We start from the raw sequence: 13156 nt of genomic DNA, 5'->3' as shown, positions 1-13156 counted from the left end.
AGGTCTAGAAAGGAGGTTTTGACATGTTTGCACTCATTACAACTTTCTGGACACCTCTGAAATGTAAATGAAAGCAGATTCAGGTGTTAGCAGAGAAGAGACTTTGCTGCAATGGAAATACTACTGCTCCCTAAACAGCCTTCTCGGAGGGAAGCTGCAAACAAGCAGTGTTTGGCCAGGGCATTTTTCTTAGGGCAATTTTAAGTAGCTTTACCACTACTCAAGACTTTGATCCAAATTACCAAAGGTAAGGCCTAATTTAAAGAATAACACTGCCTTGTTTAATAGTTACTTTATGTTTCCCCCATTAACATGATGGCCAGGATACGCTGAAGGAGTCAGACTGGAGTCTGGTCTTCATTTACTTGCAGTGTTGGAATGACCACTATAACTCTACTGGAGATGGCTGAATCAGAGATTCCTCCTCTCCCACCCTTTCCATAAGATTGCTGTCTGACACCCCAAAATACCTCATTTCGTTTCTCACACCAGTGTTTCCGGAAAAGAACGTTGTCTTCCCTCCAAAAATAAGAGGAATCTGTTCCGAGCAGGAAAAGGCTCACTGCTGTCAGAAAGAGCAGGCTGCCAGTGAGTTTAGAAGAACGTGAGAGTCCTTCAGGCAGCCTTTCCCCTGCCCATTCCAGATTTGTTGTAGAAATATTTGGCTTGTGTAGATTGTTTCCTCAATGATTTTACCTAAGGATGAGCTCCTGGGGACTAGTGGCTCCCATGTGCTGGTGTGGGATAGAACCTCTTTGTACCCAGTTTGCCGCAGCAGTCTCATGGCCCTCTTACACCACTCTGCAGCATTTTTGGACAGAAAGGTACCTTCTCATGAAGACAGAGAGCCTCACCCATATCACTATCTATATAAAATATGTCGCATTATGGTAGGAGTTGTAAAGGCTATATGCAGTAGGGTTTAGCTCCAGACACAGTTTGGGTGAGTCATGTAACTGTTGTGGCCAGATTGTAAATTAGGGTGGAAGAAGAAATGGGAGGTTTGGTCCAATGCATCACCATTTCCTCCCAAGAAAGGAAGCTGAGGCACCAGTCAGGGTCTTACTGGACTGACACAGCCACTTCCCTCAGGGACAGAGGAGTGCAATAAATTGGCCATCAGTCCCAAAGCACAGCCACTGTCAGCCTTCATGCTACCTGTGCCAAGTCTGCCTTGGTGCATTTCTGCTCTTCCACTGCCTGGATCCTGGTTCTAGTTGCAGGTCTTGTTGTAAAATTTGGATAACTGCATGTAATTTTTATGGCAATTTGCTTTGGTTTGTCCTCTCACTTAAGCTGCTACACATAAACGCCAATTGCATTTGTTCGTTTAAAGCAGCTGGCAAGCATAATCTTGCTACCATTTGTGTATCAATAATTCCATTTTCTTCTCAGTCGCTACAAAACAGCAAGTTTTCTTCATTTCAGGGCTTTTGGTACAAAAATTTGACTTGGAGATTGATAATATCTTTCTTGTTTAGGAAGAGCTTTGCTGATTCCCTGTGATGATCAGATCCATATAACATATAGCTAAAGCTTGTCTTTCTGGCAGAGCTCACAAGTGTCTTGTGTGTCTGCTGAGCTAATATATTGTCTTTCTGTATTTGTATTCTGCAGTTGATTGTTCAATGATTTCTCCTGCTGAACTGCAATAGATGAGCTGTTTAATGTTGCAATGGCTCATTTTGTAATGTAAAAACAAAAAACCTCTCAATTCCAAATTGTGTTTGGTAGTTAGAATGCAGAATTTAAATGAGATTTATATGGAAGATGTATTTTTCCTACTGTTTTGCCAATGCAGAAAGAAAACAAGTCTTCACTCTTCCTAAAAGAAAATCAAAGCAACCATGGTAAGAATTTGTTTTGCCGAGGAGAAGCAGCAATAAAAAGTAAACCTGTTCCTTTCTACATAGTTGTGCTCGTATTAGTGTTTCTTAAATATACTTTCTCAATGCAGAAGTAACAATTTTAAATAAGCAAGTCTTTTCTGACAGCTGGAATGTTAACATTTCTAAAAATGAGCAGTTAATATGTATTTATTTTACCCTGGTATGTTTTCTTATGCTCAGTCTACGTGTATTTCCACAATATTCTTGATTTTTTACCCAAAGTAGCTCCGGTTTAAAATTTCAGCTATGTTTTTTCTGGAGAATTGTAGTAGTGAATGGAAATGAACGATTCAAAAGTAGATGCTGGATTTTGTGGCATTTATTGACAAACCACATGTGATTGGCACCTGAATGAAACAGTCGATTGTTGCTTCAAATGCCAAGTTGGTATTTACTGTAAGGTGTAATGATTCCATGACTGTTTACCCACCTATGTGAGGAAAGCACACAAGGGAGTGTATGAAATTCTCCCGTTAGCTTTTGTGTTTTGCGGCAGCCTTGGCTGTGCAGTGACCAGAGCTGGGGTCCCCAGAAGAGCACTGTGGTGCGTTGGTGTAGTGACCCAGCAGGCTCACCTGCACGTGGGGGTTCACCATGCTGTGGGGATGCTGCTCTGGCACTCCAGTTCGAGAATTAAGTATCCAGTTACAGTATCAGAGACTGGTCCATCATTTCTCTGTACATTTTGAGACTGAATTATAGCAGATGAGTGCTAAGACGAAGTTTGAGATTGGAAGGTTAAAGCTGAAGAGCAACAAAAACTCATATTTGAAGTACAATTTTTAACCTAATGAGCAGAAGAAATAAATGACCATTGAAGGCAGGAACTTGTTTGGGGAAGATTTTCGAAGGTGCTGTTGTCACTGCATCACAGTGGCTATAAATGTGTTGTCATCTCCATAATAGAATGTGTTGTGGTGACCCTGGCTGGATGCCAGGTACCCACCAAAGCCACTGTATCACTGTCCTCCTCAGCTGGACAGGGGAGGGAAAATACAATGAAAGGCTATGGGTCAGGATAAGAGCAGGGAGAGGTCACTCAGTAGTTACCATCGCAGACAAACCAGACTTGACTTGAGGAAATTATTTATTACCAATCAAATCAGAGCAGGATAATGAGAAATAAAAAATAAACCTTAAACCACCTTCCCCCCACCCCTCCCTTCTTCCTGGGCTCAACTTCACTCCTGATTTTCTCCACCTCCTCCCCCACAGCTGTGCAGAGAGACAGGGCAGAGGCGTTGTGGCCAGTTCATCACACCTTGTCTCTGCCACTCCTTCCTCCTCAGGGGAGGACTCTTCACACTCTTCCCCTGCTCCAGCGTGCGGTCTCTCCCACAGAAGACAGTCCTCCATGGACTTCTCCAACATGAGTCCTTCCCACAGGCTGCAGTTCTTCACTGAACTGCTCCAGCACTGGGTTCTCCCCAGGCTGCAGGTGCAGATCTGCTCCACCACGGACCTCCATGCGCTGCGGAGGACAGCTGCCTCACCATGGTCTGCAACAGGGGCTGCAGGGGAATCTGCTTTGGTGCCTGGAGCACCTCCTCCCTCCTGCACTGACCTTGGTCTCTGCAGAGTTGTTTCTCTCACATGTTCTCACTCCTCTCTCTGGCTGCAGTTGTTGCAGTTTTTATCCCTTCTTAACTGTGTTACCCTAGAAGCACTATCACCGCTGCTGATGGGCTTAGGCTTGGCCAGCAGTGGGTCTGGCTTGGAGCAGGCTGGCATTGTTCCGTCAAACATGGGGGAAGCTTCTAGCAGCTTCGCACGGAAACCACCTCTGTAGTCCCAGACTACCAAAACCTTGCTGTGCAGACCCCATACAAACTACTAAAACGGGCGTGATTTCCTCGGGCAATTTGTGAGCATGTATGGCTTTTAAAAGCGTATCATGTCTTTAATCGCTGTTTTGCAAAAAGACTGCTCATGTTCAGTAACGATACTTCTGTCATGAAACTTCCTTGAGTATTTTTAGCTTTCTCTAGTGTTTGCACTGTGAAACGGCAGTATTTAAAAATATTTGAGAAGCAAAACTTGACCCTGCTAATAACTGAAGATAATTGTCAGATATTTTAAATTGCTAAGAAGTAGAACTGTTAACACTCGTGTCCTCACTAATTATATTCTGCATATCTATGTTCCCCTGACAACTTCTGATGCATCCAGTATCACTCTACCTAACAGCTGAGGGCTGTTCAGTGACAGTGCAAAGCAAAAATAGCTTATTCCTCTGAAGGACTCTTTTTGGCATTGCTTGTGGAGAAGTGTGTGGTGGGATCCCTGGAAGCTGTTACGTTTTAGTGTTGCAGAGTCAGAAAAGATTTTACTGTAGTGTCCTGTAAGTCCCAGCTGGACATATCCATGGTACATAGACTTGAAACTTTGGTTCAGCCCCATGTAAGCCTCTCGTAATCCTCTCCTTGTTTGATGGGAATGTTTATGTTTCTCAACCTAATACGCTGTTTATCAGTTGTAGAGCACTGAAATACAACAGAGACTGAAACATCATCACTTTTCAAGGAAGTGCAGGTCCTGCTGGGCAGGTTCCTTCAGCATTGATTTCAATTAGAGATGACATTGCTGGAAACACAAAATTCACCTAACCCTTAGCCAGTGTGTAGCTGAGGTTATACTGCTGTGTTGCATCCAGCCTAGAGCAGCCCTTTGTTGCCAGTCAAGAAGAAATACGTTCAGCAGAGTAGGGAGGACCTGAACTGAGCAACTTGCTGGGCGATGCAGGGATTTCAACTGGAGTGTTGTGTGCATGCTGCTGTTCTGTTGTGTCATCGCTTTGGCCCAATGACAAAATATGCAGCCAGAATCTCTGAAAGCCAGTTTGGTCTCAGTGATCCTGTAGCACCTTTAAGGGCACTTGTGTGGGGAAGACTGCAGTCCAATCTAAGCGAGAAGACATACACTTCAGATTCTGCTAACAACTCCTGGGTCTCCGTAATGATTTACAGTGGCAATTAGTCACCTGTGAAATGAAGTATCAAAAGCAGCTGCAGGTGATTTTCTGACTCCAAAGGTGGCAAATGCTTATGTGAAATTATTCTCCATGTGCCTGACAACTCCAGTTATCTATGGAAGCTTTTAAAAAGGAAAGAAAGAATTCCCTGTTTTGTCACTGCCCCACACTTGAACACATTGCTGCTTTGGGTGGGTATTTAAGGGAGGAACACATGCATGGTTTTAGCATTTGTGATTTAGCAAGACCATTAATGGTGTCTTCAATAGGAAGAAACGTGATTTAGTGTGCAACAGAACAGCAACTTATTGATTAAAGCCTTGCAATTTTGGTTCATTTATTGCATCAACAGGCAGCTTGGTTCTTCTCTTTGCCTTTCATTTATTGCACCATATTGTGGGACAGCACTGCCCTATCACCCAACTGTGCTTGCTAATGAGACATGGCCTCATTGCACAGTGCCACTGAGACTGGGAGGAGCATAATGATCACTGGATGGATCCAGATTCCTCTGGGGGCTATGGGAGTTGAAGGTCCATTGGTTTTTTGCTGGGAGCTGTTGACAGGATCAGATGTACATGAAGCTGTTTTTTAACTGTTTGTCCCAGGCCATATGCTTAATTGTTCAGCAGCATTTATAAAGATAACTAGTTTGTTACTGGCTTCTGTTCAGTTTAAACCCATTCTGAGAAGGGCTATGGTGTGCTTGCCAGAGCCTCTCTGAGCACTTGGAGATTTGCCTGCTTGTGCTGGTGACACAAATGTTGTCTCGACAGCTCCTTTGTCCTTTATCCCTGCAGTGCCAGCCCAGGCAGGAGCAGGGGCTGGATTTTATCTCAGTTTGCTTTGCCAGAGTCACCCCTACATGTGCTTTCTATACACAAAGTGGCTCCACAACAAAGGCAGCAAGTTGCTGATGAAGAAACACCTGTTCTCTGGGGAGGCTGCACACCTAGCAGCCAGCCCAGATCCACTGTCAGATCCCAAAGTGAGCTGGTAGATCTCCCAAGTGGTTAGAAAAACTCCAATGGAGAAATCACTGGGAAGTATACACTTGCCGTATCTCTTTTCTTCCTGTAGCTACTGCCTGAGTAGGGGTAGTAGGGATAGTTTACTTATTCTCTCCTCTTCCAGAGAAGCATTTCTGAAAGGCAAATCTGTGATTCTGAAAGTTGAGGGTAAAAGGAACAGAGCTGCTGAGTAATTTGAGCTTATACAAAATGTATGCAGCAATGCACATATTGACTTACTTCAGAGAATATAAAAAATTTATTGTCCCTTGAACTAAATATTGACACAAAGCAATATCAATATTTATCTCCTAGGTTAATATGTTTTTATATTCACCTTAACATTCATCAGTATGTGCTTATTATTATTATGTTTGTCCTTCAGCAGAAGAAACTTGCATGTGGTGGAGAGGGAAAAGGGAGGTTTATATCAGTATTCTTTTCCTGTTTCAAACTTCATCAAACATTTTATCCTGCACATGGAGCACACTGCAGCCCTCATTCAAGCAAAACCCTTACTGATGGTTGTGATGTTCTATGCACTGAATACAGGATTGAGTGATTGATTTTGGGGAAATGTGAAGTTAACTGTCATAAGCAGAAGGGGCAGCAAACCCACCACGTCTGTTTTATAGACTAGTTGCTTGGTGGCACTTCCTGCAGCAACTCTAATGAAGACAGAGAGACCTACTTAACAGCGCACAGACACAGAGGCATAGTGCGGTGTGCAGGACACAGATCGAGCAGACTTTGATTCCAAGATCCAGTGGTCAGTTGCTGCCTACAAAATGATGCTGTTAATGTGGAACAAGAGGACAGCTGCAGATTTGTTAGGAGCCTTGTGGCAAGCTTACCATATACCTGTCATATGTGGCACTCTGCATCTGCTTGCCAGCTAGAACTTGATTTGTGGACACTCTGTACCATAGAGAACACAGTGGCCTATTTGAGCCTCCTGTATTTGTTCCAAGAAGTGTGTGCGGGCAAGAAGAGGGTGGTCACTTCACTGTGTCTGAGGGGTTATCATTCTGGTCTGTCCTAGTGCCTTCTTATCCTAATTCTAGATGTCAGATGATAGAGGCTTCCTATCTGGATGATGAGGGCAGGCTGCACAAAAGAGATGTGGAAATGCAGCACTGTATGTCACAAGACTTGTCTGGGATCTACAAAGGCCTTTTAGCACAATTTATGCTATAGATACCCATTTGTGTGCAGATACGTGCTCTGGGAGTTAGGCAGAAACATTGTGAGTTCCACAGAAGCACTGAAGAAATGCCATTGTTCCCCTTGCTTTTAAACCCAAGGGAGCTGTTGGGGTAGTCTGGGAGCAGTAGTAAAAGGTGTGTTCCTCCCTCCTACGCCCTGCGCACCCTTCTGCTCATCAAACAGCCAATTGCTGTTGGTCAGAGACAGAGAGGGTTTGAGTCCTGTGTTGATGTGAGTAGTGCCTGAACACCAGCTACTCATGAGAAGCTGCTCAAAGCCAAAAGTTTGGATCTGAAATTCCACCCAGCTGCTGGTAGACCAGAAACTTCTCCAAGCTCTTACCTGCCAGAAGCAGCAGTGGCAGGAAATCCTTGAGGCTGGAGAGCAAAGGCAGTCCTTGAGGTGCTCCAGTGTTCCTCAGTTGAACATCAAGGAAGTGCAGCCTGTCTGGCTCCTGCTGCTTGACAGCATTGCCAAGAAGTGCCAACACCATTTGCTATCACTTCGGTTGGTTTCTTTGCTGCACTTACAAGTCAGGCTTGCAGCAATGAAAGTAACAGCTGTTTGTAATCTGACATTTCAATGACAATTGTCAGTAGACAATAAGCATATGGTGGCTGACTTCTCACTTGCAGACAACTGCAGCAGCAGGGGCATGGAGCAGTATTCATTGATCTGCAGTTGGGAAGGTCATCTCAGTGACTGAAGACTGCGGTGCGTGACTTCTGATGTTTTTCTCAAAAGCTAGAAAGACAATAGCTTAATGCTCAAGGTCCCTATTTCTAATCAAAAGCAAGATTTTTGAGTCCTGGTTAAAATAATGAACATAGCATAAATACATGCCAAAACCTCACCTCCTCTAAGTAACACCCTTAATTAGTCCTGGAGTCTTTGTTTTTAACTTGTGCTGAATTAGTAGTGACTGATACTGTGAGCATCAAGAACTTGATTAGCTCTAAGGTGTATTTGCGTGTGATTTCAAAGCTGTTTGTAGCAGAATCAAATCAGGAACAAGTGCTTTCCTTGTGATTAGTATTGCTCTAAGACAGTAAACTTAATAATGAGGGGTGGTCTCAGTATTTTCCTCTTTTGGGAGCCAGTATCTTTGACACATGGTTGGAAGAATTTGTGATTTAGGCATAGGGCATTAATGTCACATTATACCTTTGAGAATAGTTGGGCCAAGTATGCAAATGTGAAATGTGTGCTAGGAAGTCTCCCTCTGACCCAGCTGCATCACTGCCTGTGCTTGACTCATAACTCAGTAACCATATGCTTATATTCCACTGACAATTGCCATTTAAATGTCAGTTTACAAGCAGATGTTGAGAACCTGCCTTTTTGCCATTAATTAAATCACAGAAAAGCAAAATTTGAGGTTTAAGGCTGCTTAGGGTAACAATGACGAGAGGAGCAGCAGAAGACAGCAGATCTTATAGTGCCAGGGTTAAGCTGCACAGACGAATGACAGACGAATGAGCATGTACATGAGTTGCTACAACAGCCTTAGTTAACGGACTGTGGCAGCCAAACACAGCATGTTGGCATTTCCTAGAGACGATGATAATTTTGTAGACAATCCCAAGTTTTGTGGAATGGCTGGCAGAGGCCAGGGTAGAGGGGAGATGCTGGACTATAAAAGGAGACAGATTTAAGTGCTCAGGTGTAAAAAGGATGACAAAAATCTATTCAAGAGCAGATCAAGCAATATCTGGAAGGGTAGAGAAGGCAGCACTCTCCACCCTGCCAGACTTTTGCACGTCTTTAAAATCCCTCCCAGTAAAGTTCATAATGAATTTAATTCAGTCCCCTGTGGCCCAGAGGAATGTTCTGAGTAATAAAAAAGTATTGCTAAGGGATAGATGACTGCCAAACTCCCATTCGGTGCCAGAAATGCATAGTTATATTATTGGTGCTTAAATGCTAGGTTTATTTTACTACATAAGTGATCCTTTGACACATAGTAAGAATTAATACTGAAAGATACACTTCTGGGAAGTTACAGTAACAGTCCCCAGATTCAAATCATTGTTAAATTGGTATGATTTGTTTTTAAAGAGTTTTAGGGTTTTTTTCAGATTATAGTTGACTGTTGTAGTCCTATTCTGGGTAAGCTATTTTGTGGCTGGTTTATGGCTTAGTTTTTTGAAGTGGTTTTAGTCAAGAATCTTTTCATGTCTGTCATTTTTTTCTTACCTTGAAATACCGGTATCAATGTTGAATGAATTGTAAGCTCAATCACTTACTTACTGGTTGAGATATATTCACTTACACATAGCCAGCTAGGCTATGGTATATGGGCTAATGCACTTTTGATGATTAAACCAAGAGATTCAAGTGTATGTTGGAAATTTCAAGCACCAGTGATGGAGGTCACTGGACCACAGCATTATGTTGTTTATAAACATCAGTATTCATGGAAGACAAATCTTTGCTCTCATCTAGTGTGTCACTCGAGTGCAGTGGTCAGGAAAATCGGAAAAAAAAAATGGAGCTGCTGATTTTTTTCACTTTAATAAGAACTAGTGGAAGGGAAGGGTGGATATGAGATGAAACATGAGAGAGTTTAGCTCCTAGCAGGCAGCAAGCTCATGGGAAAAATGCATCAGTCCTGGCGTAAGGGGCAGTTTGGTTTACGTTCAAGCTGATACAGTGTAGCTTAAACACCTTCTGCACTTTACAGTACAACACAAACTTCCATGGCCTGTGTTCAAGTTCAAATTGAAGGCAGCAGTAATTCGGTCAAAATATTTTATATGCTAAGGTCTGAACAGAAAGCTTTTCTGATGGGTTCTGTTGCTGCACTTCACTTTACTTCATACCTCCACATCAAGTGTGACCAGTTGAAAAAAATGTGAATTTGTCGGTGTGTTTATTTACACGGCGCATCTCCCTTGAATCCATAAGCATTTTTTTCAAGCATAAAAATGAACAATTACTCATCCCTGGAAACCAACAAAGTTTTGCTGCTGCCTTCTCCCGCCCCCCAAAAGACTCACCTCACTGCACTGCAAACGAGCACAAGCAGGCCATTTTTCACTTGCTGTTCACACAACAAATACACAGCTCCCCAGAACAAAAGTGACTGAAGAAGGGGAAATCTTAAGCATTTTGGCAGTTTGAACTAGAAAGAAAAGTCAATGGCAAAGAATTCAGATACAAGCAAAAAGTCAGACATCTTGAAGCACTACATTTAAGGTTTAAAACTGAATGCACACATTGTTTGCTTACAGTTTTTCACAGCAGTATTCATAATTTAGGAAACAAACATTGTGATGAAGTATCCTGTTCCTTACTAAGAACCCAAAAGTTACACTGCAGAGCTTATTTTCTTTTTCCTTGAAAGAAATCATCTGGTAAAATTTGCCAAATTATCTGCAGACCTCGGTTTACAGAGTTTGTCTTTCAGTTGCACAGGAGAAAAAGCCACAGCAAACCAGTACCATCATTTTCCTGCCTTTTCAATAAGGCCCGTCACAAGTCACAGCTTGGGGCTCCTTATCTTCTGTTGATCTGTACCAGGACTGCTATCCGTGTATTGGTTATGCTGACAGCAGATTAAAAAACAAGCACTGAAGGCTAGGAAATCTGCAGGACTAATATAAAATTCAGATCGGCTTTTGACAGAGACACAACAGGCACTGACAAGTGAGGCAAGAAGGCAGGGAAGAGTAGGGCAGGGAAGCAAAGGGGCCTGAGATTGTATAGGAGTGGAATGAGAATAGAGACAAAGGTGACTTACGGTAGTTAAAGAACAGAAAATTGCAAAGGGAGACACATTTGCCAGTTGCCTACTGCGAACAGCCTTCCAGGGCTCTTACCTCGTGCTGCAAGTCTAAGATATGCTACTTCCCATCCTACCAAAATTATTGTGACATGAAGTGATTACAGAAGCAGATGATCAAAAAGACAACTTTTATTTGGTAGCTTATTCAGTGAGATCATAAATCTGTTAATTATACCTTTCATTAACAAAATTAATTAAAAAGAAGACATTTCATACCTTGTCTTTGCTCAGGGGTGGTGGAGGAGAGAACCCGGACATACCTGTTTAAGCCCTGGCAGTTTTGAAGTTAGGAAAAATCTTTCTTCTCTTTTCTGCCTCCCTTCCCCATTATGTTCATGTCTTCCCGCTTGTGAAGTATAATGTTCCTGGCTTGGAAGATCAGCATGCACTATTTCAAAATTGTATTCCTACAGTGATCTGTTCAATGGTGCATTCTACAGCAAGCTCTTTGATGGAGGCAATCTGACTTAGTCTAGCTAGGTAGGAATTAAATGTTTCTGTGCTTCTGTTGGGAGAAGAAGTTAGATGTTGGAGATTAACAAACCACCAAAGCCTACTGGAAATGGCAATGGTGCACCATCAGGATACTCTCTACTACTTTGTGCCTCTGCGCAGAGAAGCCAACCTGCAACTTTTCCTCCCTCCCAGTGTTCATATAAGGCACGTTTCCTGCAACGACAAAAACAAAGTGGAAACAGTAATCTGGTGGTGTAAGGTGTTTCAGGAGTAATGCTTGGTGGGGGAGCACTGAGAGGAATTGTTTTGTTACCTGTTGTTTTATGCAAGATGCCAGGATTTCCAGTGCTTACATGCACCAGAAGCAGCGAATACCAGCGCAAATTGGAGTGCCTCCCCCTGCTCCGTCTCCTGCCTGGGAACAGAGCCTGCTCAAGGTCACCCACACCTTACTTCAGGGCTGCTCTTCTGAAGACAGCACCACCACTGAGCCCTAGTGAAAGCCAGTCCACAGAGGCAGAGTTTTCAGACATCTAGTCACCCCCTTTTTAATGCCATTAGTGATGCAGCAACATGTATTTATACTTACATATAAATACAGAATGGTCAGACACCACATTTTAAAGCATAATTTATAATCTGAAACTGCTTACACTTTCATGACTAGGCTTGGGTTTTTCTCATTTACATTCATATTTTAATTCCACTGGAATTTGATTTTAAGAAAGCCCAACATATCTGAATTACCATAAAAAGATCCATACATATTTTGCTTAAAAATATCTTCTGTAAGAGGAAATTTACCAAAAATAACAGGAAATATATTATTATGCATACATCTTCTTTTCTTTTTTTTTTTTTTCCAAAGTACAAACAAGAATCTGATCTCTTCTGGGTATTGCCTGATCTAATATGGCTATAGCTTCTATTTATTTTGCTTGTTTTTCAAAGTAAAGGGAAAGACAAAAGAAATGTAAGAACACAAACTAAAAAAAAAATGCATTCTTTTTGAAGATACAGGTATCAGTGAAAGAACACTAATAAATGGCCATAGGTACAAAGAAATACCAGCCAAGCAGTATGCGCTCTTCTGTCAGAGCATGTGCTGCAGTGACCTTGTAACAGTTATTAAAAACAACAAACCAAAAAAAGCTACTGGTAGAAAAAGCTGTCAAGAGAAACATTGAGAAATTGGTACCATTTCCTAATGAGCAAGCGCAGAACTGATATTTAGTGTTTTATGGTTTTTTCTTTCCATATATGCAAACCTCTTCCTCTTTCTGTTCGCAGGACTGATTATTGCAACTCTGGCTGTATGCTGGATGCCAAACCAGGTTAGAAGGATCATGGCTGCTGCTAAACCAAAACAGGACTGGACCGTCCCCTACTTCAGAGCATACATCACTCTTCTTCCCATTGCTGACATCTTCTTCTATCTCAGCTCGGTGGTGAACCCCCTCCTGTACAACATCTCTTCTCAGCAGTTCCGCAGCGTGTTCCTGCAGGTCCTTCGCTGCCACCTGACCATACAGCATGCCAACAAGGAGAAGTTTCTCAGAGCAAACCAGAGCTCCAGAGCAAGGAGCAGCCGGTCTCTGCGCCCACTGCTTTTCATGTCGTCTAGGCGCAGTTCTTCTAGGAGGAGCAATAACAAAGTTTTCTTAAGTACTTTTCAGAATGAGACCAAGCCTGACTGCATCCTACAGGAACCAGGACCCGAACCACAGCAGTCCAGCTTGGAAGTAGTGCCCCTAGAGACTAGCTCAGAGCCCAGCCCAGACGCACCAAACGGCCTTTGTGAACATCAAGTATGACTTCATAAGGCAAAGTTAATGAT

At 42.7% G+C, this 13156-nt stretch overlaps 1 protein-coding gene and 1 long non-coding RNA gene across 3 annotated transcripts in view; one reads left to right on the top strand and one right to left on the bottom strand.

The window, feature by feature from the left end:
* Positions 1–13142, top strand: part of GPR39 (G protein-coupled receptor 39) — an 83867-nt gene extending 70725 nt beyond the window's left edge. For both annotated transcript variants that reach the window (XM_057407202.1, XM_057407201.1), the window contains one exon: positions 12610–13142. In XM_057407202.1, coding sequence (XP_057263185.1) covers positions 12610–13133 — 524 coding nt within the window. In that variant the 3' untranslated portion in view covers positions 13134–13142. The remainder of the gene's footprint in view (positions 1–12609) is intronic.
* LOC130598100 (uncharacterized) lies at positions 10975–12620 on the bottom strand. Its single transcript, XR_008971941.1, has 2 exons — positions 11633–12620; positions 10975–11532 (listed from the first exon to the last, which is right to left on the bottom strand). It is a non-coding gene; the product is annotated as an uncharacterized LOC130598100 (long non-coding RNA).
* Positions 13143–13156: the final 14 nt, after the last annotated feature.

The sequence above is a fragment of the Pezoporus wallicus genome, unplaced genomic scaffold, assembly GCF_028554395.1.
Source record: "Pezoporus wallicus isolate ANWC-B61680 ecotype Strahan unplaced genomic scaffold, APGP_CSIRO_Pwel_v1 contig_4166, whole genome shotgun sequence".
In the NCBI taxonomy this organism is placed as follows: Eukaryota; Metazoa; Chordata; class Aves; order Psittaciformes; family Psittacidae; genus Pezoporus; species Pezoporus wallicus.
The sequence above is the reverse complement of the archived record's forward strand: the minus strand, read 5'-3'. Positions and strand labels throughout refer to the sequence as shown.